This window comes from Rhinatrema bivittatum, chromosome 2 (genome assembly GCF_901001135.1).
Source record: "Rhinatrema bivittatum chromosome 2, aRhiBiv1.1, whole genome shotgun sequence".
NCBI classification, from domain to species: domain Eukaryota; kingdom Metazoa; phylum Chordata; class Amphibia; order Gymnophiona; family Rhinatrematidae; genus Rhinatrema; species Rhinatrema bivittatum.
The window spans coordinates 130,172,294-130,197,992 of record NC_042616.1 but is presented as its reverse complement, the minus strand read 5'-3'; the positions used below and the strand labels follow the sequence as shown (position 1 = coordinate 130,197,992).

The 25,699-nt window shown below is 44.8% G+C and overlaps 1 protein-coding gene across 1 annotated transcript in view; it reads left to right on the top strand.

Annotated features, from left to right (window-relative positions):
- The window catches only part of MTPAP (mitochondrial poly(A) polymerase), a 124,161-nt gene that overhangs the window by 74,905 nt on the left and 23,557 nt on the right, over positions 1–25,699 (top strand). The window contains exons 6-7 of the mRNA XM_029588622.1: positions 1,421–1,647; positions 21,404–21,496. Coding sequence (XP_029444482.1) covers positions 1,421–1,647; positions 21,404–21,496 — 320 coding nt within the window. The remainder of the gene's footprint in view (positions 1–1,420; positions 1,648–21,403; positions 21,497–25,699) is intronic.

Below are 25,699 nucleotides of genomic sequence, written 5' to 3'. Positions count from 1 at the left end.
CACCAACAAGACCGAACTACTCATCATAACGCCACACAAGAACACCTCAACAAACTTGCAACCTGATCCTTCAACAACAACAGACCACACCAAGCTGAAGCAAGTCCGCAGCCTTGGGGTCATGATTGATAATCACCTTACATTGAATAATTTCATCTCAACCACAATCAAGAATGGCTTCTTCAAATTACATACACTGAAAAGAATTAAACCGTTATTACATCCCCAGGATTTCCGGACCGTGTTACAAGCCACAATTCTACCAAGGATTGACTATTGTAACGCACTACTACTGGGTCTCCCTAAAAGCACAATCCAACCTCTTCAAATGTTGCAGGATGCCGCTGCTCGTTTAATTACTAATACTCGACGGCATGAACATATTACTCCAGCACTCATGTTCCAACATTGGCTACCCGTATCTTTTAGAATTACTTTAAAAATTCTCTCACTCATCCACAAATCAATTCACAACCAAGAGATGCAATGGTTCTCTGATCAGTTCATTTTTCGCACCTCCAACAGACCAATTAGAAACATTCACCAAGCGAAATTAACTGTCCATCCACTAAAACACATCAAACATGTGTCCACCAGAGACTGATCATTCTCCATAGCTGGTATAAAAATCTGGAATAACATGCCGTTGGACCTGCGGCTTGAATCCTGTCACAAAACTTTCAAACAAAACCTTAAAACATGGTTGTTTGAACAAGCATTCACACTATGAATCTCATCTAACCTAACCTTCAGCTATACCATATGATTCCTTACCTTCTCCAAGTTCTTATACTCGACAATGGTATTTACTATCCGTAACTCCATACCCCCACCTGGTTTATCAATTCAGGCTATAATATATAATGAGACGTTGGTTTGCCTCGGATAGATTATTTGCTCCTGCAAATACATGGTTATTAATATTCTATTGTTCGATATTTATGCATATTATTTGAAACCCATGTTTTTATGTAAAGCCTGTTGCTATTAATTGTTTTACTGTTTATTTTATACTGTTACATGTAAAGCCTGTTGCTAAATTAATGTTTCACTGTAAACCGAGGTGATGTATTTCTATACGTACCGCGGTATAGAAGAACCTTTAAATAAATAAATAAAATAAATATTTTGTATCCTGCATTTGCAAAGTATGCAGAATAAAAAAAAAATGTCCCTGCAGTGCCAACCACTGCTGGATTGTTAAAGAAGATATCCTTGGGGAGTTTTGCTTTGAAAATCGGTTTATAGGTCTACAGTTAGAAAGTACTTGAGGCCTGCAAGCACAATGGGGAGGCTGAAAATTGGCCTCTTAAGATTAAAAATTTATTAAAATATAAGAACTAAAATGCAGTAGGATAAAAAAGAATGCAAGAAAGAAAAGATGTCTGCAAGCCTTAAATGCTTCTTTTGCCTCCTATAGGATTGCAATGAGGAGCTCAGAGCTGTTGTACATCTATGGTAACCTTGATCCACGTGTGAGGGCTCTTGTGTTCAGCGTACGCTGCTGGGCCCGTGTTCATGGAATCACAAGCACTATTCCTGGCGCCTGGATTACAAACTTCTCGCTTACAATGATGGTCTTGTTCTTCTTGCAAAAAAGGAACCCTCCTATCATCCCAACACTAGACCAGCTAAAAAATCTTGCAGGTAATGCTTTTTTTCACACTCACCAGGTTCAACAAGTATTTTGCTTCTTTTAATAGGGAGACTAATTTTATAACCACTTGTTTAGAGCTGAAGTTCGTATGTAGAAAGTACACAAGAACTTCAGGCCTAATTTTCAAAGCAAGCTTACGCAGGGTCTGAAACCATAAAGTGCCCCACACCCCTGGCCTTTTCCTAGTTGTTGAGGCATGGAAGTTCAATTTAACAGGATTGTTATTGTTTCCAAAGTCTGCTTTAGGTTTCTTATTAAGGATGGCAAAGTTGATAGCCACTTTCTCTAAATTGACTTAAGTTATCTCCAAGTCTCCTGCATAAAATATGATAGCATCCATTTTGATTTTAGACACAGAAATATAAAAAAAAAAAAAGTTAGGGTGCAAATATTTTCGTAGTGAGAGCTAGTGAGAATTTGCAGTTACAGGTAAAATCCAGGTTCATAAGTAAGACCATAAGCCACTCAGAGCTGCTTATATGGTTTTTTTTAAATGACACATTTACAGGGGATAAGTATTATAAACAAATCATTCAGTTTATTTTACCATTATACTTAAAATATTTCCCCCCCTAATTTTTTTAATCACAATAGAAAAGAGTTATAAAGCAGCACATAGGTTTACATTCAAGTGTAACAAGATTCTAAATATTTATATCAAATGTAATATAAAAAATATCAGGGTCACCCACCCATTAAAAAAAATAGAACCAAAACACACTCAAACTCTCATGCATGAGACTCAATCTATTCATGCATCAACCGTACATTCTCACAGCATTCAGAATACATTTTAAAAAGAGCCAATAATCTCATACGTTCCCTCTTGAGTGCAGCAAAACAATTTCAAATGTTTCCTCCAGAGTGCATTACAGTAAGGATTTTCTTTTCTCTTTAAAGATGAAGACATGACCATACAGCCACAAGTGTATAGCACTTTCTCTAAAACCTGACTCCAAATTTGTATGGTTGATATATGGATGGAGTGAGCATAATGCATGAGAGAGTATTTGAGATGTTGATTCTGTTTTTTTAATGGGTGGGTAACCGTGATATTTTTTATATTATATTTGATATAAATATTTAGAATCTTGTTACACTTGTATATAAATCTTTATGTGCTGGTTTGAAACTCTTTTCTATTGTGATTAAAATTTTTCTTTTCCTAGCATGTAGCCAGATGGACTCAGGACCATGGGTTATGTGCTCCTCTGCTAGCAGATGGAAATGGAATCAGATTTCAAAGCTGACGTCACCCTAAGTATACTCCTGCAGTGACCTCAGCCATTCAGTATCTCTCAGTCTCCTAGCAGATGTGAACTGTCTCTCCCTATCAGGAACACAATACTCCTTAGAATCGGAAAATGTACCTCTAAATTGGAGACATATCGAGCCCCGCTTTCATGCAGTGGTGCCTAATGGTCCCTCCCCCAGTTGAGAATTCCTGAGGCAATTTCCGAGATCCCTCAGAGGTGAGCCTTGGTCTGGTAGCCGGTTCTGGGCGTGGACTTCCTGCTGAAGCAGTGGAAAGGCAGCAGGTGCAGGAAGCCTAGTGTGGCGGTCTCGGCCTATGCCCTCTCCCCCCACAGCCGGAAACAGTCTCTGGACTCAGCTGGTAAGCGTTGAACTCAGGTAAGGAAGGAAGAACTCCTCCAATCCAGAGATGAGGAAGGGCTTAGGTAAGTCTTTCCTCCGGTCTTGTTGCTCGGTGAATTGTACCGATGACGTTCCCGATACCACTGCAGCAAGGGAAGGGGGTTTTCAAGTGGGTTCAGTGCTCCCCAATGGGCTAGGCCCCGCTCCAGGTTCGGTGAGCACTCCATGTGGGTAGGCGCCATTGCGCGTGGTTTTATGCAGCTCCGTCTTCCACACCATCCATCGGTATGCATGGTACAGGCCAACCCTGTTGTGCGCCTACTATGCGCATAGGTGCGCGCTTAGTGGCCATTGCACGCTGAGGCACATGCATCCCAGGGTACCTATCCATCTGTGCGCCTAACGCACCTGGAGGGACGCGCCTTTCGCTCCTGGAGGGGTGCGCAGTCTTCTGTACCTCGTGCCTCAGAGGTGCGTGCATTCCTACGTGCCTCTCTGTGCGCACTCAACTGGGTGCTTAACTGAGCACTCCACAGGGCGTTCAACTGTGTGCATAACTGTACGCAGGCACCCGCGCACTCCTGACGCATTACTTACACGGGTCAGGACTGAACTGTGCACGCTTGAACTCAGGTGCCATCCGGCTGAATGCACAAGCGACAGGAACCATGGCTCCGGCAGCTAAGAAGCACAAGCGCCACTCCCTTTATGCTGCCTGCCATATTAGGGCCACACAGCCTAACCTTGAATCAGTCCTGTCAGCACTGTGAGGAGGCCCGGGGGGGGGGGGGGGGCTGGACTCTGAGGTCCTGCCCCTCCCTGTCTGAGGACTGGTCGGCCTTGACCTCTGGTAGCGCCCCAGACCAAACAGTCCTCTGCCTGCGTCATCCCCAGGGGAAGGCAGTTCAGTGACCTCTAACCCAGTTCTTCCTGGGCTAGTTATGGACCCGGCAAACTTTTCTTGGCTGGAATTCTTTCAGGGCCTTCAAGCCTTTGTTCAGGTGCAGTCAGCTGCTGCCCCTGCCCGGTCAGAGCCCCAGCTGGAAGGGCTTCGTCCCCCCAGTCCTATCAGCATACCTCGGGACATGCCTCATCTCACCAAGGGCATCCCGGACAAGGACCCTGACACCATGGAAGGCGATGGGGATACAGACTCATTAGAGGACAGAGAAATACTGCTGGGCCTGGAGTCTTACTGAACCATGTTAAGGTTCTTCCACAGAGATGAATTGCCAGCCCTAGTCTCCCAGACCCTGAAGACTTTGGGAGTGTCTGGCGTGGACTGTATGTCGGAACCAAAAAGGAACCCCAACTTAGTGTGTCTGTGGAAATCCTCTTACTATTTCCCAGTGCTGGAAGCCATCCAGGAGTTGATTGGCCTGGAGTGGGACACCCCAGAAGCCAGTTTTAAAGGAGGTCGAGCCTTGGAGGCCCTGGATCCAGCGGTCAAGGAATGCCTGTGCTTCCCGAAAGTGGACGCCCTGTTCCGCGCAGTCTCGAAGTGGACAACTATCCCAGTAGAGCGAGGAGCGGCCTTGATGGATGTACACAACAGGAGGTTGGAGTCCATCATTAAGCAAACTTTTGATGCGACAACAATGACACTACAGATCGCCTCCTGTTGTGCCCTGATGGCCTGTTCCTCGGCTTCTCTCTCTCGAGAGAGAGAGAGGTGATGGAACCCACCACAGCCTTCCTAGCAGATACAAGCTCTGACCTAGTGCGCACCTTGGCCAGCGGAGTAGCCTCAGTGGTGGCAGCCAGAAGACAGCTATGGCTGTGAAATTGGTCAGTGGCACAACCTCTAAAGCAAACCTCACAAAGATGTCCTTTAAGGGATCCCTTCTATTCGGAAGCGAGTTGGAAAAGCTTGCCAGTAAGCGGGGAGAATATCCGGTGCCTCGGCTAACAGAAGATAGGAAGAAGAGGTCACATGGCCCCTCACCCAGGAGGGGTTGGACTAGGGGCTCCAGTGCTTTCAACCCTACAGAAACCCACCGTTCCAGACATCTCGATCTTTGGGAAGGTCTCAGCCCTTTCGGAACTGACAGCTAAAAAGAGGAACTGGCTTGGGCTCTGGTTTGGTCCGAACTGTGCAATGAAGCTGGGCAGACCCATCCACGGGACGAGGAGATAAGGAATCTCTTCTATCAGAGGTGGGTCAAGATCACATTGGACAATTGGGTTCTGGATGTCATACAAAAAGGATACGCCCTAAAATTTTGCAGCATCCCTCAGGACACATTCATGATGTCGCCTTGCCACTCACAGCACAAGAGACTGGCAGTGGAATCCATTCTAGTAAGGCTCCTCAGTTTGAGGGCTATAACCCCAGTGCCCACATCTCAGGAAAATACGGGGTATTATTCCATCTACTTCATTGTACTCAAGAAGGGAGGGATCATTTCGCCCCATCCTGGACCTCAAGAGCTTCAACTGTCATCTGTGGATAACCCACTTCCGCATGGAAACTCTTCACTCCGTCATAATGGCCGTTCAGCTGAGAGAGTTCTTAACATCCCTGGACCTCTCAGAGGCCTACGTTCACATCCCAATCCATCAAGACAACCAGCATTTTCTGTGCTTTGTAGTACTCGACTGCCATTATCAGTTCCGGGCGTTGTCTTTTGGCCTGGCACCTGCAACCCCCCCCCCCCCCCCAAACTTTCCCAAAATCATGGTGGTTGTAGTGGCGGCACTAAGGAAAGAAGGTGTCCTGGTACACCCTTACTTAGACGACTGGCTGATCCAGGCGAAGTCGTCAGAAGAGAGTCTCCAGGCGACCAGCAGGATCATGTTCGTACTCCAGGGACTCAGTTGGGTCGTGAACATGAACAAGAGCAGTTTCAAGCCCTCCCAGTCCTTGGAGTACCTGGGAGTCTGGCTCAACACCAAACAAGACAAAGTCTTCCTCCCTCCCTCGAGGATAAGTGTGCCGATTGAAGAACACAGTACGCCTCAGGGTGTGGAGCTGTCTCCAGGTTCTCGGCCTGATGGCGTCAACCCTGGAAGTAGTGTCGTGGGCGAGGGCACACATGAGACCACTACAACACTCCCTACTGTCACATTGGAACTCACTATCTCAAGACTTCTCGATTTGCCTCCACCTACCAATGGAAGTACATTTTTGGCTCCAATGGTGGCTACAGGAAGTGAACCTAAGCAGAGAGGTAAGCCTGTCCCATCGAACTGGCTAATCCTCACAACGGACGCAAGCCTCCGAGGGTGGGGAGCCCACTGTCAAGAACTGACAACACAGGGCCGATGGACCAAGAAAGAGGTGCTCTGGAACATAAACCGCGTAGAGGCCAGAGCGGTCAGATTGGCGTGCCTACACTTCAGCCACAGTCTCCGGGGTCAAGCAGTCCGCATGATGTCGGACTGCTTGACGGTACCTTATATTAACCGCCAGGGAGGAACCAAAAGCCTCCAAATGTCTCTGGAGATAGACACCCCCTTATGGAATGGGCGGAGCTAAATCTGCAAGGGATTTCAGCCTCCCACATAGTGGGACAAGACGACGTCAGGACAGACTTCCTCAGCAGCGAGAGTCTGGATCCAGGAGAATGGACATTGTTGGCCAGAGCCTTCCAGCTCTTAGTAGATCATTGGGGCCTTCCATCCATTGATCTGTTGGCTACATCTCTCATTACAAAGGTTCCCTGATTCTTCAGTCGCAGAAGAGATCAGCACTCCCAAGGAATCGACATCCTGGTTCAGATCTGGCCAGAGGAAGGCCTACTGTACACCTTCCCTCCGTGGCCTCTGTTAGACAAGGTCATCCGCAAGATTGAACGACTCAGAGGGCTAGTCCTCCTGGTGGCCCCGGACTGGCCCAGACACCCATGGTATGCGGACTTGCAGAGGCTTCTGGTGCAGAGCCCCCTACACCTACTCCTGCACAAGGACATCCTCCAACAAGGTCCGATCCTCCACAAGGACTCAACTTGATTTTGTCTTACGGTCTGGCCCTTGAGAGGGCTCACCTGAAGAAGCGTGGATACTCAGCGGGCATAATTGCCACCTTGCTCCGCGTGCGGAAATTCTCGACGTCCCTAGCGTACGTGAGGGTCTGGAGAGTTTTTGAGGCCTGGTGTGATAAAAGTGGGGTGCCCCCTCGGACAACCAAGATCTGCATGATACTGGAATTCCTACAGACGATCAGAACAAAGGGCTGTCCCTCAACTCCTTGAAGGTTCAGTTTGCGGCTCTCTCCTGTTTCAGAGGTGAGGTGAATGGAGTCCGCTTAGCTATGCATCCGGACTTGACCCGTTTGGAACCTCAACCTTGTATTGGACTTCCTGGCAGGGACTTTGTTCCGGCTACTGCAAGATCTGTCCCTACACCTACTAACTAAGTGGCATTATGTCCTGCTCGTCACATCTCTGAACTACAGGCTCTGTCATGTCGGGAGCTGTTCCTCCGGCTGACTCCAGGACTGTTGCAGCTGCGCACCATCCCTTCCTTTTTACCAAAGGTAATCTTGGAGTTCCACCTGAACCAGTCCATTTTCTTATCGTCCCTAGATATATGCAAAGACTCAGAAGACTACTGTCTCCTACGCCACTTAAAACGTCGGCAGACTGTTGGTACAGTACCTAGAACATATAGAATCTGTGCGCAAGATGGGACCGCCTGTTTATCCTTCACGGCAGAAAGAAACAAGGCGAAGCAGCTTCACGAGCTACCATAGTCTGCTGGATCAAGGAAGTGATCATGGGAGCCTATGAGGAGGCAGGGAAGCTTCTACCCCTTCAGATGAAAGCTCACTCCACTAGGGCCCAGGTGAGCAGTGACGTGGTCTTCCTTGCACACCTCCAGGTTCTACTGCTTGGACGTCCAAGCCCGAAAGGATACAACCTTTGCAAGGGCAGTGCTAATGGGACCACAGGAAACCTTCTGCCCCGTTCGGGAGTAGCTTTTATGTATCCCATTGGTCCTGAGTCCATCTGGCTACACGCTAGGAAATGGAGAAATTACTTACCTGATAATTGTGTTTTCTTTCCTGTATACAGATGGACTCAGCATCCCGCCCACGGCTGCCCACGAATAGTGCCAAGGGAGCGCACATGAACCTTGTCCCCAAGGGACTACAGGTAAGCCATCTCCTGATCCCGGGATCGGGCTTTCTATGAGTTGACCGGGATTCAGCGCTTATGTCTGAGTGCGGATCTGGTCTCCGGCCTCCAATTTTTTAAATCAAGTTTTTAAATCAAGTTTTAATCAAGTCTTAATTGAGTTTCTCAATGCTTAGTCCACAATGGCTTTAGAAGAGAATACTGAATGGCTGAGGTCACTGCAGGGGTATACCTAGGGTGACGTCAGCTTTGAAATCTGACTCGGTCTCCATCTGCTAGCAGGGGAGCACATAGCCCATTGGTCCTGAGACCATCTGTCTACACTAAGGAAAACGAAATTATCAGGTAAGTAATTTCTGCATTTGGAAATATTGTAAGTAGATTGTAAAATATATTTGAATGATTTGTTTATAATACTTACCCCAGTATAGTTTTACTGGTTGACTCTTTGGGGTGATGGTATTTAATTTAGCCAATTTATTTGTACACTTTTTTTTTTTTTTTTTTTTGCCAAAGGATTTAATATCTTGCACATTCATGAAGAATTTTGCTTGGAAAATCTTCTGCAAAAAGCACAGTGGGACTCTAGACTCAAAGGTTTTCTTCCTTGTCATCCTGCTAGACCAGTCCAGATAAGTGGGTCATGCTCCTCTACTAGCAGATGGAGGCAGAGAACAAATAGGTTGCTGATGTCACCCTATGTACAATCCCATGCTGACCTCAACCCACTAGTATTCTCTTCCTCCAGCAGATGGTAAGTTAGCATATCTATACTTCTGGAGTCCGATTTTGGCCTGGCAAAGAGGAATTGGGGAGACTGAGGATCTCCTGGAGTGACAGACTTGGGTCTAATCATTCTCTGGTTGAGGCAGCTGGATCAGTGGGTTTTTAAGGAGACCATTGGTAATATTCTAGGATTGAAGATTATTCAGCCCTGTCCTGCTCGTCTTCAGTTTTTCAGCCTCCCCCTGCTTCCCTTTCCTCCTCTGCTTGCCTTGTTAGGCCTCTCTACCAATAAAGTTGGTTTAAAAAAAAGGGGGGGGGGGTGTCTCAGCATGACAGGGTGATTGAGAGTCCACAGTGGTGAGTGTATGGATCTGTAACAGGCCAGGTCCAGCACCGTGTGACAATGAATAAGCTTACTTTGAGAAGGGGGAGCAATGTCAGCGATGGCCAAGTGTGGGAAGTGCAGTGGCTGTTGTGGCATGTGCCACTTGTACTTATCAGTTCTGGGTCTAGTGGCTATTGCTGTGTATGTGCAGAGAAGGGAGGGGGAACTGTTCTGCAAGCACTGAATGTGTCAGAGCTGTTGCTGTGAAGTAGGAGTTTCCTGCTTGCACTTTAGCCACCATGACCCAACCAGCCATTTTGGATCCATGTGGCTCCATGGAAAGGCTGGAGATAGAACCCCTAGTGGTTGCAGTGCCATGAGAGGGAAGGGACCGAAGTAGATATTCCATTAATCTTGAGGTTGCAAAAAAGGGAAGGCATGTTCAGGCCCATCCTGGAACTGAAATGTGTAAACAAGACCTTAAATGTTTCACATTTTCTAATGGAAACTCTTCACTCCATAAATGTGACAGAATAGTAGAGTTTCAAACGTCCTTGGACCTGTCCAAGGCTTATCTCCATATTCTGATTTGACCTTCCCATCCGATGTACATTAGTTTCTCGGTACTCGGGGATCATTATCAGTTTTGAGCATTGCCCTTTGGCTTGGCTGTGCTTGTAATGACCTTTTCCAAGATAATGGTATTTGTAATATTGTGAAAAGTCATCCAATGGCATTGGAAGCAGGGCTTCTGTTCAAATGAGTGAGAATCATCTTTCAGTTTTGCACGTAGCAGGGATAGAAAATATTCAGGCGGATTATCTGTCATCAAACCTGGATCCAGAATAGGAACTGTAAGATATGCCTTCAACTTGATAGCCCTCAAGAGGGGATATAGAGTTTGGGATCTTATGGCCACATGGAAGAACTCCAAGGCAGCCAAATTCTTCAGTGGAAGAAGGGAATCAAGTTTAGCAGGACTAGATATGCTGACGATTCAGTGGCCGACTCAGGTTCTTCTTTGTATTTCCCCCTTAGCCTATTATAAGTTGTCATTCAGAAGCTAGGCATTGGGAGCAGATTGTTCTGATAGTTCCAAACTGGCCCAAGATTCTGTGGTGGCTTTAAATTCTCTGAAGGTTCAAGTCGTGATCATACTCTGTTACAGGGGGAAATTTCAAGATTTATCTTTAGCAGCTCATCCAGATGTTTCTTGATTTACTGAGAGGGGCGAAACATCTTTGTCCACCACTCCAGAGAGATTTTCCTCTGTGGGATCTTAATTTGGTTATCCAGTCATTGTGTGAGGCTCCATTTGAACCAATTAGGAAATAATCCATTACAGATCTAACACTGAAGGCAGCGTTTTCTTGTGGCTATCTGTTTGGCATGGCATATTTTAGAGTTACAGCCTCTGTCCTGTAGAGATCCCTAACTTAAGATTACTGAAGGAAGAGTTTCCATCTGAATGGTTCTTTCTTTTTTGCCAAAAATGATCTCACTTTAACCAGTCAGTGGAACTTCCAATGTTAAAGAGATGTGGGGGGATCACGTGATGTGGTGAGTGAGGTCGGTCGCAGACTTCCTCGCTCCGGGCGGCGCATCTCTTACCCACCTCCATTAGCCTGCTAAAATCCTGCTGAATCGCTGTTTTCTCCTGTATGAGTGCGGAGCATATGTCGATAACAAATTTTATGTCCAAATCGCCATCTGTGATGCCTCCGAAAGTGGCTAAACGGGACAAAGAAAAATCGAGAGGGCCGGAGCCCAAAATGGCGGCCGCGTCACCGGAGGCAACGGCGCATTTAAAACAGCCGGCAGCGCCTTCCCTCCCTCCGACCACGGCCGAAATAAAAGAGGTTGTCGGTGCAGTGTTGGATGCAAAATTAGCTGGGATCTCGGCGCAACTTACTTCGTTGCAGGAAGCCTTTACGGACTATGCACCTCGACTCTCCCAGGTGGAGGAGCGGACCTCGACCCTCGAAGATGAGGTAACCGCTTTGCAGGGGAAGGTGTCTAGCATGGAAAAAGCCTTACAGGACCACGAAGAGAAGATGGAAGACCTGGAAAACCGGGCAAGAAGATCGAATATCCGGTTTATAGGGCTCCCGGAAACAGTGGAAGATCTGCTTTTGCGGCCCACGCTGTTAAAATGGCTGCCGGACGTTCTAGGCCTACCTGATCTAACGGATACACTGGAATTTGAGAGAGTTCATAGAATTGACGCTAAAGGACAAGACCAAAACCGTCCGCGCACCGTGATTGCCAAGGTTCTTAATTTTCACCACAAGCACCTTATTCTGCAGGCAGCCCGGAAGCAGGGGGCACTGCTTTTTCAAGGGAAGGAAATTCGTTTGGCTCCAGATTATTCAGTAAAGGTGGCGGCCATGCGGAGAGCCTACAGCTCTATTTGTAGTCAGCTTATTGAAAAGGATATTCGCTTCACCGTACAATTTCCAGCGAAACTCCGCATAAATCATGGAGGGAAATGGACTACTTATGAGTCGGCAGAAGCGGCGAAGGGGGCCCTAGACTTCCTTCTTAAATAAGATCTCTGGCAGGATTGGAAGTCCTTCTTTTCATGTCAAATTACAATGGTGGTGGGTGAGAGCTCTGTGCCCTCTGTTCACATTTAAATGATCTCCTTACATGACTCGTTGAGTCTGGGTTTGTTGGGGTTTGGTTTGCTGTTTTGGGGGGAGGGGAAGGGAGGGATAGTGCTGGTATTGCTGCCTTTATATGTCTGATGTATGTGTCTGGTATGTACTTGGAGGGTGAGCTTGCTGGGATGATTTTTTTGTTCTGGATGCTGGTGTACAAGCTTGAGAGTAGGCTAGGCTGGGGGCCTGCTCTCCCTTTTCTTTTCTGTGACCCCTTGACTTGGCAATGTTTACTGCCTCATAGCTAGATGGGGAATAAATACCGTCTAATTTCTTGGAATGTAAATGGGTTGGGGTCCCCAATCAAGAGGAAAAAAGTATTCCAACACTTACAACGCCTGAAGGTCAATATAGCCTGCATTCAGGAAACCCATCAGAACGCAGTAGAAAGCGCGAAGCTATGCAGGGAATGGGCCACAGCTTGTTACTATTCTGCTGCCCAGGGGAAGAAGGGGGGCGTAGCGGTTTTAATACATAAGAATACGCCCTTCACCCTTACTAGCGAATTTAAGGATGATGCGGGCCGATACCTCATTCTTACTGGCTATTTGGCTGGGCAATATATTACTATCTGTAATATATATGCCCCAAATCGTCCAGACCCTTCTTTTGTCACTTGTATCGTTAATCTGCTTTTCACTAATATACAAGGGGAATTGTTTCTTGCTGGGGATTTCAATGGTATCTCTGACCCTGAGTTAGATAAATCACGCCTGCCTCCCAGTTATAATTTTGCCTCTGACATAAGGGTTCCCACCTTTTGCAAGCAATTAGGCCTTTTGGATATATGGCGCGTACTACATCCTGATCTGAGGGAGTATACTCACGTATCTAAGGCCCACTGCACCCTGTCTCGGATTGATTACATTCTCATTTCAGAGTCCCTGTTTGCCAGGGTGGAAGGAGCAGAGATTGGGGAAATCGTAGTGGCGGACCACGCGCCGATATGGGTGGAGTTTTGGCTCTCGGATCTTGGTAAACCACCGAGAATTTGGAGGTTTCCTGGGAATCTGAATGAGGACAAACACTTCCATCAGTATTTACGGCAAAAATGGGAAGAGTATGTGGAGAATAATCACCCCCATAGGGAGGACCCAGTACTATTCTGGGAGACCAGTAAAGTAGTTCTCAGAGGGGATATCATCGCCTATTCCATTGCTCAGAGGAAACAGTTAAATGCAGATATTCTCAGACTTGAAGTTCAGCTTTCCCTAGCGAAGAAGGCGTTGGCGGACTCTCCCTCCCCTCAGCACAGAGAATCTTACAGGGCATGCTTGGCGGCCGTGAATAGCCATTTGCATTTAAGAGCCCAGAGATCTTTAAAATTTTCTGAGCATCATTTTTTCAGATATGGGGGAAAATCTGGGAAACTGTTGGCTCGATTAGTTGCTATCCGCAGAAAAAAAACCCTTTATCGGTGGCCTTAAAACGTCAGGGGGTCAGTTGGTTACAAAAAGTCCGGAAATCTGTGAAGTTTTGCGCCAATTTTACGAAACTCTGTATAAGGAAGATAGACTGGGAGGGCTGGCGGAGGAAGAGGAGTTTTTTCAGAGCCTACATTTACCACAGGTGTCCGCAGAACAACGATCCCTTCTTAGTCGCCCTATTACGGCGGGGGAGCTTAACGGCGTTATAAAAACCAGTAAAACTCGTAAATCCCCAGGTCCCGATGGTTTAACGACAGAATATTATAAGATTTTGGGTCCCTGTCTCTTAGGCCCTCTGACTGCTTTCTTTAATTGTGCTTGGGAGCAGCGCCAATTTCCTACTCATTTTACTGATGCCCACATAGTGGTGTTACCCAAACCTGGGAAAGACCCCTTACAAGCTGCCTCCTTTCGTCCCATATCCTTACTAAACTGCGATCTTAAGCTCTATGCAAGAATACTTGCTCTGCGCATGAATACCATCTTACCCCAGATAATATCCAGCAATCAGGCAGGGTTTGTTAGCGGCAGGAACGCTGGGGCTCATGTTATTAGGTTAATTTCTGCGATTGAAGCAGCTCATAGCTCCCACACTGAATCCCTGGTAGTAGGCTTTGACTCGGAAAAAGCCTTTGACCGAGTGTCGTGGGAATATATGTTCTCCGTAATGCACCGTTTTGGGTTTCCCCCCACCTTTATTCAGGCTATTTCTATCTTGTATTTAAATCCAGTCTCCTATATCAGGGCCAATGATATGCTCTCACAGGCAGTTCCTATTAGGAGGGGAGTCCGCCAGGGCTGCCCCCTATCTCCGGTTCTGTATATTTTGGCTTTGGACCCACTGTTGCGAAAGCTAGTAGAATCCCCGTCTATTCAAGGGTTTATGTACAAGCAAGGCCAATTTAAGGTTGCAGCCTTTGCAGACGACATGCTTGTCTTTCTGACAAACCCTGTGGTTTCCTTACCATTGGTATTAAAAATCCAAATTGAGTTTGGGCGGTTTGCAGGGCTCAAAATCAACGTTGATAAGTCTGAGGCTCTTGATGTCCTTGGTACCCTGCAGTTAAATTGGCCTGGTAGCTTTCCGTTGCGATGGGTCCAATCAGCTCTTAAATACTTAGGGGTTTATGTACCGGCTAAGCCTTGTCACCTTTATGACTTAAATATCACTCCTCTCAAGCGGAAAATGCTCCAACGTCTGGACTTGTGGAGGGCTCTACCGCTCTCTGTATCAGGGAAAATCCTGTTGCTACAAATGATGGAGATTTCTAGGTGGTTGTACTTGTTTCACATGCTTCCCGTATGGCTCAAAAAAGCGGATATTTTGGAAATCAACAAGGGGATTAGCCGATTCTTGTGGAGTGGCAAACGAGCTCGAATCCCCTTAAAGACTTTAATGCTGTCTAAACTGGAAGGCGGACTTAACTGTCCTGATCTTGAACGTTATAACCAAGCCAGCCTCCTTCAACACGTACGGGATTGGACCCTTGGTACAGCGTTTCACTCTCCTATGGATTTATACCATCACTGGTTGGCACCGTTTGCGCCAGGGGCAGTACTACATCTTGACGATTGCTCTCTGCCTAATTACATTGCTAGTAGTGTTGTCGTCCGTCCCTTTCGCCAGATGTGGCGTCTCGTTTGTCGCATATTCTCTTTGCAAATGTCATCTACGGCATACCTGCCTATACGAGGATACTCAAAATTCTCTCCCGGAATGACGCAACCCTTATTTAAAGTATGGGCTGACAAAGGTGTGAAATATATGTTCCAACTTATTCAGGAGAACACTAGCCCACCTCAGCTTTTTAGCTTTCAGGAACTGCAAGATAGATATCACCTCCCAACGGTCGGTTTCTATGGTTACCTACAACAGAGACATTTTCTAATGGAGGAACTTCAGGCCAATCCCTCCTTTGCTCTCTGTCAGAAACTGGGTGTTTTCCTTTCGGGAGAGGACGGCAAAAGGCAGAAGTGTTCCCAATATTATTTGGCTCTGCGGCAATCAGCTGGTCTCTCCGTCCTGCATAGTGTAGCGTTTAAGTGGAACCGCTTGCTTCCCATGGAAGTAACGGCAAGGGACATAAAAAGCTGCTTTCAGAAAATTCCTGCTCTAGTCGAAAATGTACCCTTGCGGGAGAAGCTGTATAAGATTTTACATCAGGCGTACTACTCCCAGCTTCAGGTCTTCCATATGGGACTTACTTCTGACCGCCAATGCATGCGTTGCAGCTACCATACCCCCGATTTCTACCATGGGGTCTGGTCATGTACTGTGGTGCAGGAGTTGTGGAGGTCTCTACAGGGTTTGGCGAAGAAGATGTGGGGCCGGACAATCCCCTTAGACCCAGCACTGTGGCTTTTGGGTGTGATAGGCTTGGCAGGAGCTGAACTCACCATTCGCCAACTTTGTCTACTCGACAAATTCTCTCTTATAGCTAAAGCTACTATCCTGGCTCAATGGACAGAACAGAAACCACAATTTGTACACATTTGGAGAACCAAAATCCTCGGGCTCTTGCACATGGAATTATTGACGGCAAAACAAAAGTCTGTCAAGCAATATGCTGGTACTTGGACTTTATGGTTGGACTATATTGCCCTACTTCCAGCAGACACCACTAACCTTCTTCCCAGCAAGCCTAAGGATGCCTGACTACTGGACCTCTGCTTGTGAGCGGACGGAGGGTCATCCCTTCCAGCATCTCTTTCGGTTTTCATGTCCGTTTTTCTTTTCGTCTCAGCTTGACCGAATTTGGATATCACCATACGCATTGGGATTTCACCTTACAAACTGGGTATCTGTTACTAGGCGGCCTACCTGGTTTAACTGAATAGTCATGCTCCTATGAGTACAGACCAGTAAAGTCCTGTCTTTTGTTTTACAATCATTCGGGAGCTCAATCCTTAACGCTCAATCCTTAACAAAAAAAACACACATCCTCAACGATTATCTCCAGGATTCAAATCCAGATATCTGTGCTATTACAGAAACCTGGCTAAAAGATACTGATACTGCTCTAATCAATCAACTTCCTATTCATAGCTATGACTTCTTCTCCTTCTACAGACACAAAAAAAGAGGAGGTGGCCTTCTCTTAGCCACCAAAAAAGAACTCAAACTATCCACTCATACCATCAAGTCTGACTCTAAATTAGAATTGGGACTAGTCAAATCAAAACAACTACAAATTCTACTAGTCTACGCTCCTCCCGGAGTTTTAGAAACGGACCCTTCATCACTCATAGAATCCATAGTGAAACATATCAATTTAGACCTCCCATCTATGATCTTAGGCGACTTCAATCTTCACACTGATGTTATACCTCGCTCCTCAAACTGCGAAGCGCTCCTCACCTCCCTCAGTGCTATGGGATTCACGCAGATCATTAATAGTCCTACGCATAAAGCAGGACACACTCTGGACTTAATTTTCATCAATTCTAATTTCTCCTGCACTTCAGTACCATCTTGCACACCAATCCCCTGGTCAGACCATTTCTTGATAGAATCCTCCTTTTCCATAGCTAAACAGACTCACACCTCTCATCTCCTTTCTACTATTCAATTCAGAAAACCTTGCCCATCGGAAATACTCAGTGATCAGCTGTCTAAGGAACTCACGAATCTAGACCTTTCGAATCCTGACTCAGCCCTAACTTCCTGGCACAAGATCACTGAAACAGTTGCTAACAAATGGTGTCCAACAGTCTCTAAAACAATCAATCCTACAAAAAAAGGGAATCAACCCTGGTTTACCCCTAAACTAAAACAGATGAAACAGGAGCTACGCCACAGAGAAAATATTTGGCGAAAAACACCCAACTCAACTACCTTGTCTAAATACAAAGGCTTTCTACATCATTATAGGACCTCTATTCTACTAACAAAAAGAGAATTTTATGCCAACAAAATTCATCATTTTCAATACGATGCCCAAGCCCTATTTGCATACGTCACTCAAATCACAAAATCAACTCCTCCACCCATCCCTGACGAACAAGCTCTATCTAAGGCTAATGAACTTGCTTTATTCTTTCAACAAAAGATCCTGAATACGCTCGCCCTTCTTCCTCCAAATACTCTACCTCTTACCTCAGACAAGAATCCTCAATCAAGCAAGGGAGCCAAACTTGAAAGCTTCGAATCAATTTCTGTTAAAGAGATTGAATCCCTTCTAAAAAGACAAAAACCATCTAGCCATCCTGCAGATAATATTCCTTAAAATCTCCTGCTTCTCATTCCAAATACGATCGCAAAACCTTTAACAAGTATCATAAATTGCTTTTTAACCCAAGGAAGTTACCCTGACAGCCTAAAAACTGCATCACTCAAACCCCTTCTCAAGAAACACAATCTTGACCCTAATGTACCTAACAATTTCAGACCCATCTCTAATTTGCCATTTTTAGCCAAAATAACAGAAAAGCTGGTAAACACCCAGCTTTCAGAATACCTGGAAGATCAAAATATCCTACACCCCTCACAATATGGCTTCCGCAAAGCACGCAGCACAGAAACCCTCCTTATCTCACTTACAGATCATATTATAATGGGTCTTGACAAAGGCTACTCCTTCTTATTAATCCTGTTAGACATCTCTGCGGCGTTTGACACCGTCAACCACTCCATTCTTCTGGATCGCCTAACAGACATTGGTATCTCAGGATCTGCCCATAGTTGGTTCAAATCTTTCCTCCACAATAGATCCTTCAAAGTTAAAATCAACAACAAAGAATCGCCATTAACAAAATCCAATTTAGGAGTTCCACAAGGATCTTCCCTTTCCCCAACCCTTTTTAATATTTACCTCCTACCCCTTTGCCAATTGCTATCTGACCTTAATTTAATTCATTATCTGTATGCAGACGATGTACAGATTCTTATTCCTATTACAGAATCTATTTCAAAAGCACTTTCCCACTGGAATAACTGCCTTATATCTATCACTAACCTCCTCAATAGATTAAATCTGGTCTTTAACTCTTCAAAGACGGAGCTCCTCCTCATCTCAGCAAATGAAGAAAATATTCCCATACCATTCCCTCACAACACATTCATCACTCATAAGCAGGTGAGAGATCTAGGAGTAATTCTCGATAATAGACTAAACCTTAAGAAAATGGTTAATACTACATCCAAAGACTGTTTTTACAGACTCCAGGTTCTGAAACGACTCAAGCCACTTCTTTTTTTCAAAGATTTCAGAACAGTACTCCAGGCGTTGTTATTCTCCAAGATTGACTATTGCAGTGCCCTCCTCCTTGGCCTACCCAAATCGACCATTAAACCGCTTCAGATGATTCAAAATGCTGCAGCGAGATTACTGACCAACACCAGCCGCGGAAATCACATCTCACCCATCCTCAGAAACCTACATTGGCTACCTGTAAATTTCAGAATCCTTTACAAAGCAATTACCCTAATACATAAATCCATCCATCACCAACTCCATCTCAGCCTTGAAATACCCTTCAAACTTCATTCCTCCAATAGGCCAATTAGAGATAATCATAAAGGTACTTTGAACTACCCCCCAACTAAAGCCTCACGCCTTTCCTCGACCAAAGACCGAGCTTTTTCAATAGCAGGTCCATCTATTTGGAACAACATTCCTTCAAGCCTCCGACTAGAACCCTGTCTCATTACATTCAGAAAAAAACTTAAGACGTGGCTATTCCTCCAAGCCTTCGATGATCCTCCAGACAACCCTTAGTCTTCTTTATCCACACTTGGACGTAGAAGATTAAAGTCTGACAACCATTCAAACGAAGAACTCTGGCACTTACTGATTAAAGCATCTTGCTTTAATCCAAATTCCTTTTGGACTATGCTTCTTTAATTATTTTTTGGCATTTAACTTCCTTCCAGCTTTTAAGCTTCCCAAGTTTTTACTCCTTGTTAAATGTAACTTTATCTTATTCTCTTCTCTTGTTAATTACTTTTATTTATTGCTTCTGTTATACCCTTGTTTTATGTAAACCGATCCGATATGGTTTATTTACTATGAAGGTCGGTATAAAAAAGTGTTAAATAAATAAATAAATGTCAGACCTGTTAAACCTTGTTATTTCTATTGTTCAGGTTCAGTATGATGGTTATTAAGATAACGGGCACTTCGCAATACCAGTTGGGGGGGTGGGAGGGTTGGGGGTTTTGGGGGGGGGGGAGGGTAGGAGGGGACACAAATCAGGGGGGGATTCCCCTTGACGGGCGGAAAAACCTGCTTGCATGCTTGAATCCTAGAGATATAATATACGCCTGTTGGGGTTTCCCTGCCGGGGTAAAATGTGCAGTATGTACCGGTTGTTACACCCATTCGGGCATTATCTAGCAGGGTGGTGCAAGTATGTGTTTATGTTCTCCCACTCTGTATGTCTAGTTTTGCATCCATGAAATTCAGTTCCATCTGTTTGGAGTCTATCGTTGTACACGGACCATCTGTTGGGGGGTGTATACAATGTATGCTATTGTATTGGTTTCTGAATATTGTTTTCCCTTTTCTGCCTGAATGTGGGCAAGGTTAGCTGTGTTACTGCTGTTAATAAAGATTATATACACAAAAAAAAAAGAGATGTGATTCTTCAGGAGAGTTTGAGTTTGCATTGCCTGGATGTGAGAAGAACTTTGTTCAGATGTTTGAAGGAGACAAATTCTTTCGGAAGGTTACATCACTTGATTGTACTTTTTGGTGGTCAGAAGAGAGGAAATGCGGCCTCTAAAGCATCTATTGCTAGATGGATTAAAGAGGTTATAAGTTTAGCTTACATTTCAAAGGACCTGTTGGTTCCTGAAGGGCTATGTGCCCATTCCACAAGACGTCAGGTAGCTTCCTGGACAGAGCGGCAGTCTGTTTCACCAGTGGAGATTTGTCTTTTGGCACTTGGGCATCTTTGCATACTTTCTCCAAACATTACCAGTTGGATGTGCAGGTTAGGGGGGTTAGGGTCCTGAGGGCAGGCTTGTCTAGCTCCCTCCCTGTTTAGGAGAAGCTTGGATGTATCCCATGCATTCTGGACTAGTCTGGTGAGATAAGGAAGGAAAAATTAGGTTTCTTACCTGCTAATTTTCTTTCCTTGAGTCTTATCAGACCAGTCCAGGATTCCACCTGATTTTATCCACATGTTCTCTTCCAGTTATTTCAGGTTTTATGAGTTAAAGGGCATAGTTGGATTAAAGGTCCATGTTGTAACTTCCCTGCTCATAGAGGGGTAGGATTAATGTGTTTATTGCTTTGATACAAATATACTAAAGTGCTGCAGGTTTCACTGAGCCCTATAAGGGGTGACATCAACGAATCAAAATCTTCTCTATCTCCATCTGCTAGTAGGGAAGCAAAATTCATGCATGCTGGACTGGTCTGGTAAGACTCAAGGAAAGAAAATTAGCAGGTAGGAAACCTAATTTTCCATACTGTAAGCCTCTGAATCAGTGAATCTGAGAAATATAAATATATGCATTCGGGTAACAATTTTGTACCAGCCTGCATAAATTTAAAGTTAGCTAAATGCATGTACATATTTTCTCTCTGAAAATTATCCCAACAAAACCACTCACACATAATTACACCTTTGCAATTTGTGTACAGAATTTATTGGAAAAAAAATAGCATTCATACTTTGGAAAATGCAAAAGTCTGCATACGTTGAAATTGCACCCCCAGCCCTGCTTCTGGAAACACCTTATGTGTACACAGGCCATAGACATGTAAGTTACCTGCATATTAGGCGAGCACTTTTGTAAAAGGACATTTCTGAGGGCAAAGCACTGTTTTTTACCTACAGAAATGGCTTTGAAAATTACCCTCTCACTAAGATCCCTAACTCAGGCCCGATTGACACCATGACTCTGTTTAATTAATGGGATGAAAATTGCATTTTAGCTAAGAATTAAGATAGATTCACACTTTCCACTTATTGTATTTCCATTTTAGGTACAGCTGATAAACACACAATTGAAGGCAGCGATTGTACATTTGTTAGTGATTTGAACCAAATTAAGCCTTCTGAAAATAAAGAGACATTAGGTAAGTAATGATGGTTTTGGTCCTCTTTGATCAGTAACTTCCGAGGGCTAAGGTATATTGTGCCCAAAGACAGGACATTAGATGCCAATAAATACTTCATATAGAAAGGAGTTTTGTTATAATATGAAATATGTTGGCCTTCAACATTATGAGTAGTTAATTCCCTAAAAAATACCCTGATTCATTAACTTCATATTGTGTTTTAACAAATTGACTGCTTGGCATCACATTTAATCATCCTGGTACTCTTGCAATTGGGAAGTAATGGTCTTATAGAGGACATTTCCTGGCAATTAGATGAGATGAGGCATCGTGGATGGGAGAGTAGGCCAGGAGCCCTTAACCCAGCAGGATGTTAAGAACAGGAAGCATCTGCCTCGGAAGTCACCATTTCTTTCCCACTGCAAATTGTTAAATTAGAATGATAATTTTAGCTTTCTTTTATTTTGAAAAGCTAATTTTGAGCTGTCAAACTCAGCATTGTGTGCAGCAGAAGTCCTTATTAGGGATGTAAATAGAATGGGGCCGATGCAATGAAAAGTACGGAAAAGGGGCGCTGAAAAGGGGAGTGCCATGCTATACCCAAAATAGGGGGTTGCGGCTGCCAGTTATGAAGACCGACACCGGTAAACTCAGCTTTGGTTTTCATAACCAGCCGTCTGCCGAGGTTTGGGGGTTTTTTTAAGTTAAAAAAAAAAAAAAAAAGTACAGAAAAGCAGTTTTTTCTGCTTTTCTGTACTTCTTTTACCTGCACTCAGCTATTAATGCCTACTCCAGGCAGGCATTAATATCTGAGATGCACACCTTTTTTTTTTTTTTCATGTGGAGTGAATGAGTAATAGCCTCATTCATGTACATTTGCATGCGATGAGCGCTATTGCATTCACTCCGCGTCTGATGCGGGTTAAATAGGTGCTAATCCCCTATTGCATTAGGGGGTGGATTAGCGCCTATTTAACCCACATCGGAGTGTGGGTTATACAGTGCGCTTGGCTGAGCACACTGTATTGCATCGGCCCCAATGTGAGGCATCACCTAGTCCAATCTCTGGATTCCCATACCAGCCTTGTAGGACCTTCCCATGCAGTTTGTAATAATAAATGATGAACACTGTTCTACTCCATCTTTGCAATAAGAGACAGAGGCATAGGAGGACCTGGCTACATTGCCTACATTCAAAAAGGGTGAGCAAAATGATAAAGGGGATGGAACAGTTACCCTATGAGGAAAGGCTAAGGAGGGCTGCTCAGCTTGGAGAAAAGACAGCTGAGGGGGGAATATGATAGAGGTCTTTAAAACCATGAGAGGTCTAGAACAGGTAAATGTGAATTGGTTATTTACTCTTTCAGATAATAGAAGGACTTGCGGCCCTCCATGAAGTTAGCAAGTAGCACATTTAAAACTAATTGGAGAAAATTATTTTCCACTCAATGCACAGTTAAGCTCTGGAATTTGTTGCCAGAGGATGTGGTTAGTGCAGTTAGTGTAGCTGGGTTTAAAAAAGGTTTGGATAAGTTCTTGGAGGAGAAGTCCATTAATTGCTATTAATCAAGTTGACTTAGGGAATGGCCACTACCATTTCTGGCATCAGTATCATGGGATCCACTTAGTGCTGGGTACTTGCCAGCTACTTGTAGCCTGGATTGGCCACTATTGGAAAACAGGAAACTGGGCTTGATGGACCCTTGGTCTGACCCAGTATGGCAATTTCTTATATTCTTATGTAAGAATACAAAAGCCATTGCAGAGTCCAATTGCATGACTTGTATTTCAGCCTTTTTCAGTTGTCAGGTTGCCAAAACATTTGTGACTAATCAAACACTTTAATATTTTATTTACAGAGAAGATTATATTGTAAAATAGACTTCTATATCATAAAGTCATATGTATAGTGCATTCAGAAAGTATTCAGTCCCTTTCTTTTTCCACATTTTGCTATTTTTTTCACTCCTCAGTCTACACACACTACCCCATAAAGACAAAGTGAAATCAGGTTTGTAGAAATTTGTGCAAATTAAAAATAATTGAAATATTACGTTTACATAAGTATTCACTTTGAAGCACCTTTTGCAGCAATTACAGCCTCAAATATTCTTGAGTATTTGATCTCACATCCTCCAAGGAACTCAAGTCTATTCTCAAAAAAATCAAACCCACCTCACACCCCTCTGATACCATCCCCACTAAAACCCTCCTAACCATTCCCATCACCATTGCCAAACCCCCAGCAGACATCTAACTGCTCCCTCTCCACTCCTTAAATCACACTGTTGTAAAACCCCAAAGATCCAGTAAACTACCGTCCCATTTCAAATCTCTCCCTCATCGCCAAAATTATGGAAAAGGTGGTGAACTCCCAACTTATGGACTACCTTGAAGACAACCGCATCCTTCACCCCTTTCAATTTGGCTTTCGTAAAAACCTGAGCACCAAAACTCTACTACTCTCCCTCACTGACGCCCTCCTCATGGGCCTTGACCAAGGTCACAGCTTCATCATTGCCTTCCTTGACATATCTGCAGCCTTTGACACGATAAGCCACAACCTTCTCATCTCCCGCCTAACTGACATTGTCATCTCTAGCGCAGCTCTCCTCTGGTTCAAATCCTACTTGGCTAACAGACATTTCTCTGTCAAACTAGGCAACTCTGAATCCACACATTTCCCCCTCACCCAAGGAGTCCCCCAAGGCTCCTCCCTCTCCTCCACCCTATTTAACATTTACCTCCTGCCCCTCTGTCAGCTATTATCCAAACTTGGCCTCAAGTTTTACATCTATGCAGATGATTTTCAAATCATCATACCAATACAAGAATCCTTATCCACCACGCTAAAATTCTGGGAGAAATGTCTCGCATCCATCAATTCCCTTCTCACCAACTTACACCTTGCCTTTAATTCCTCAAAAACTGAACTCCTCCTCATCCACAACCACCAAACTCACAAGCTCTCATACCCCAACGACCCTGCTGCCAGTATCTTCCCCTCACGGCCTCCAGTAAGAAACCTAGATGTCCTAATTGATCCATACCTAAACCTAAAACAACACATCAATTCTGTCCTAAAAGAAGGCTTCTATAAGCTCAACGTCATAAAAAAGCTCAAACCCCTACTCCATACCCACGATCTCAGAACAGTCATCCAAGCCACCTTAGCATCCAAACTGGACTACTGCAACTCATTGTATCTAGGCCTCCCCTACTCCACTATCAAACCTCTCCAAATGTTACAGGACGCCACCGCCAGAATTATCATGAACGCATGCAAATCAGACCACATAACCCCCATCCTAAAAGGACCTCCACTGGCTCCCTATCCCATCACGCATCCTATTCAAGACCCTCACCATCATACACAAATACATCCACAAAAGCAGCTCCTCCTGGCTCAGCGAACCCTTCTGCTTCACACACTCCTCCCGCCCAACCAGAACAAACCGTAAAGGTACCCTACACATCCCACCCCTCAAGAATGCCCGCCTCACATCAACAAGGGACCGCACCCTATCAATTGCTGGCCCCACTCACTGGAATGCCCTACCTACAAACCTCCGCCTAGAGTCCTGCCCCTTTAAATTCAAGAAAATGCTAAAGACTTGGCTTTTCCAGCAGGCATTCCCTGACTAGCCCTTGTAACCACTGCCACCGTCACCGTCACCCCCCTCTCCTTACAGATAACCTTACACCGTTCTAAGTTCCATGTTAATATGTTAACCCTCTAGTTCTACTTTTCAGGCTCACTTACAGAGCCGCCTCCCAGTTGCAACACCTTTGCTGCAACTTGTTACTCTTGTTGTTCCCCCTCCCCTCTCCCTGTTCGTTGTATCTTCCACCTTTTGTTCAGATGTAAACAGATATGATGTGCCTTCTAATATCGATAAAGAAAAGCTGTTAAATAAAAATTGAGTATGACACTGCAATCTTGACACACCTGGATTTAGGGATTGTCTCCCTTTCTCTGCATATCCTGTCAAGCTCTATCAGGTTGGATGGGGAGTATCGATGCACAGCTATTTTCAAATCTCTCCAGAGATGTTCAATCTAGTTCAAGTCCTGGTTCTGGCTAGGCCACTTGAAGACATTCACAGACTTTTGCCGAAGCCGTTCCTGTGTTGTCTTAGCTGTGTGCTTAGGGTCGTTGTCCTGTTGGAAATTGAATTGTCGCCTCAGTCTGAGGTCCAGAGTGCTCTGGAGCAGGTTTTC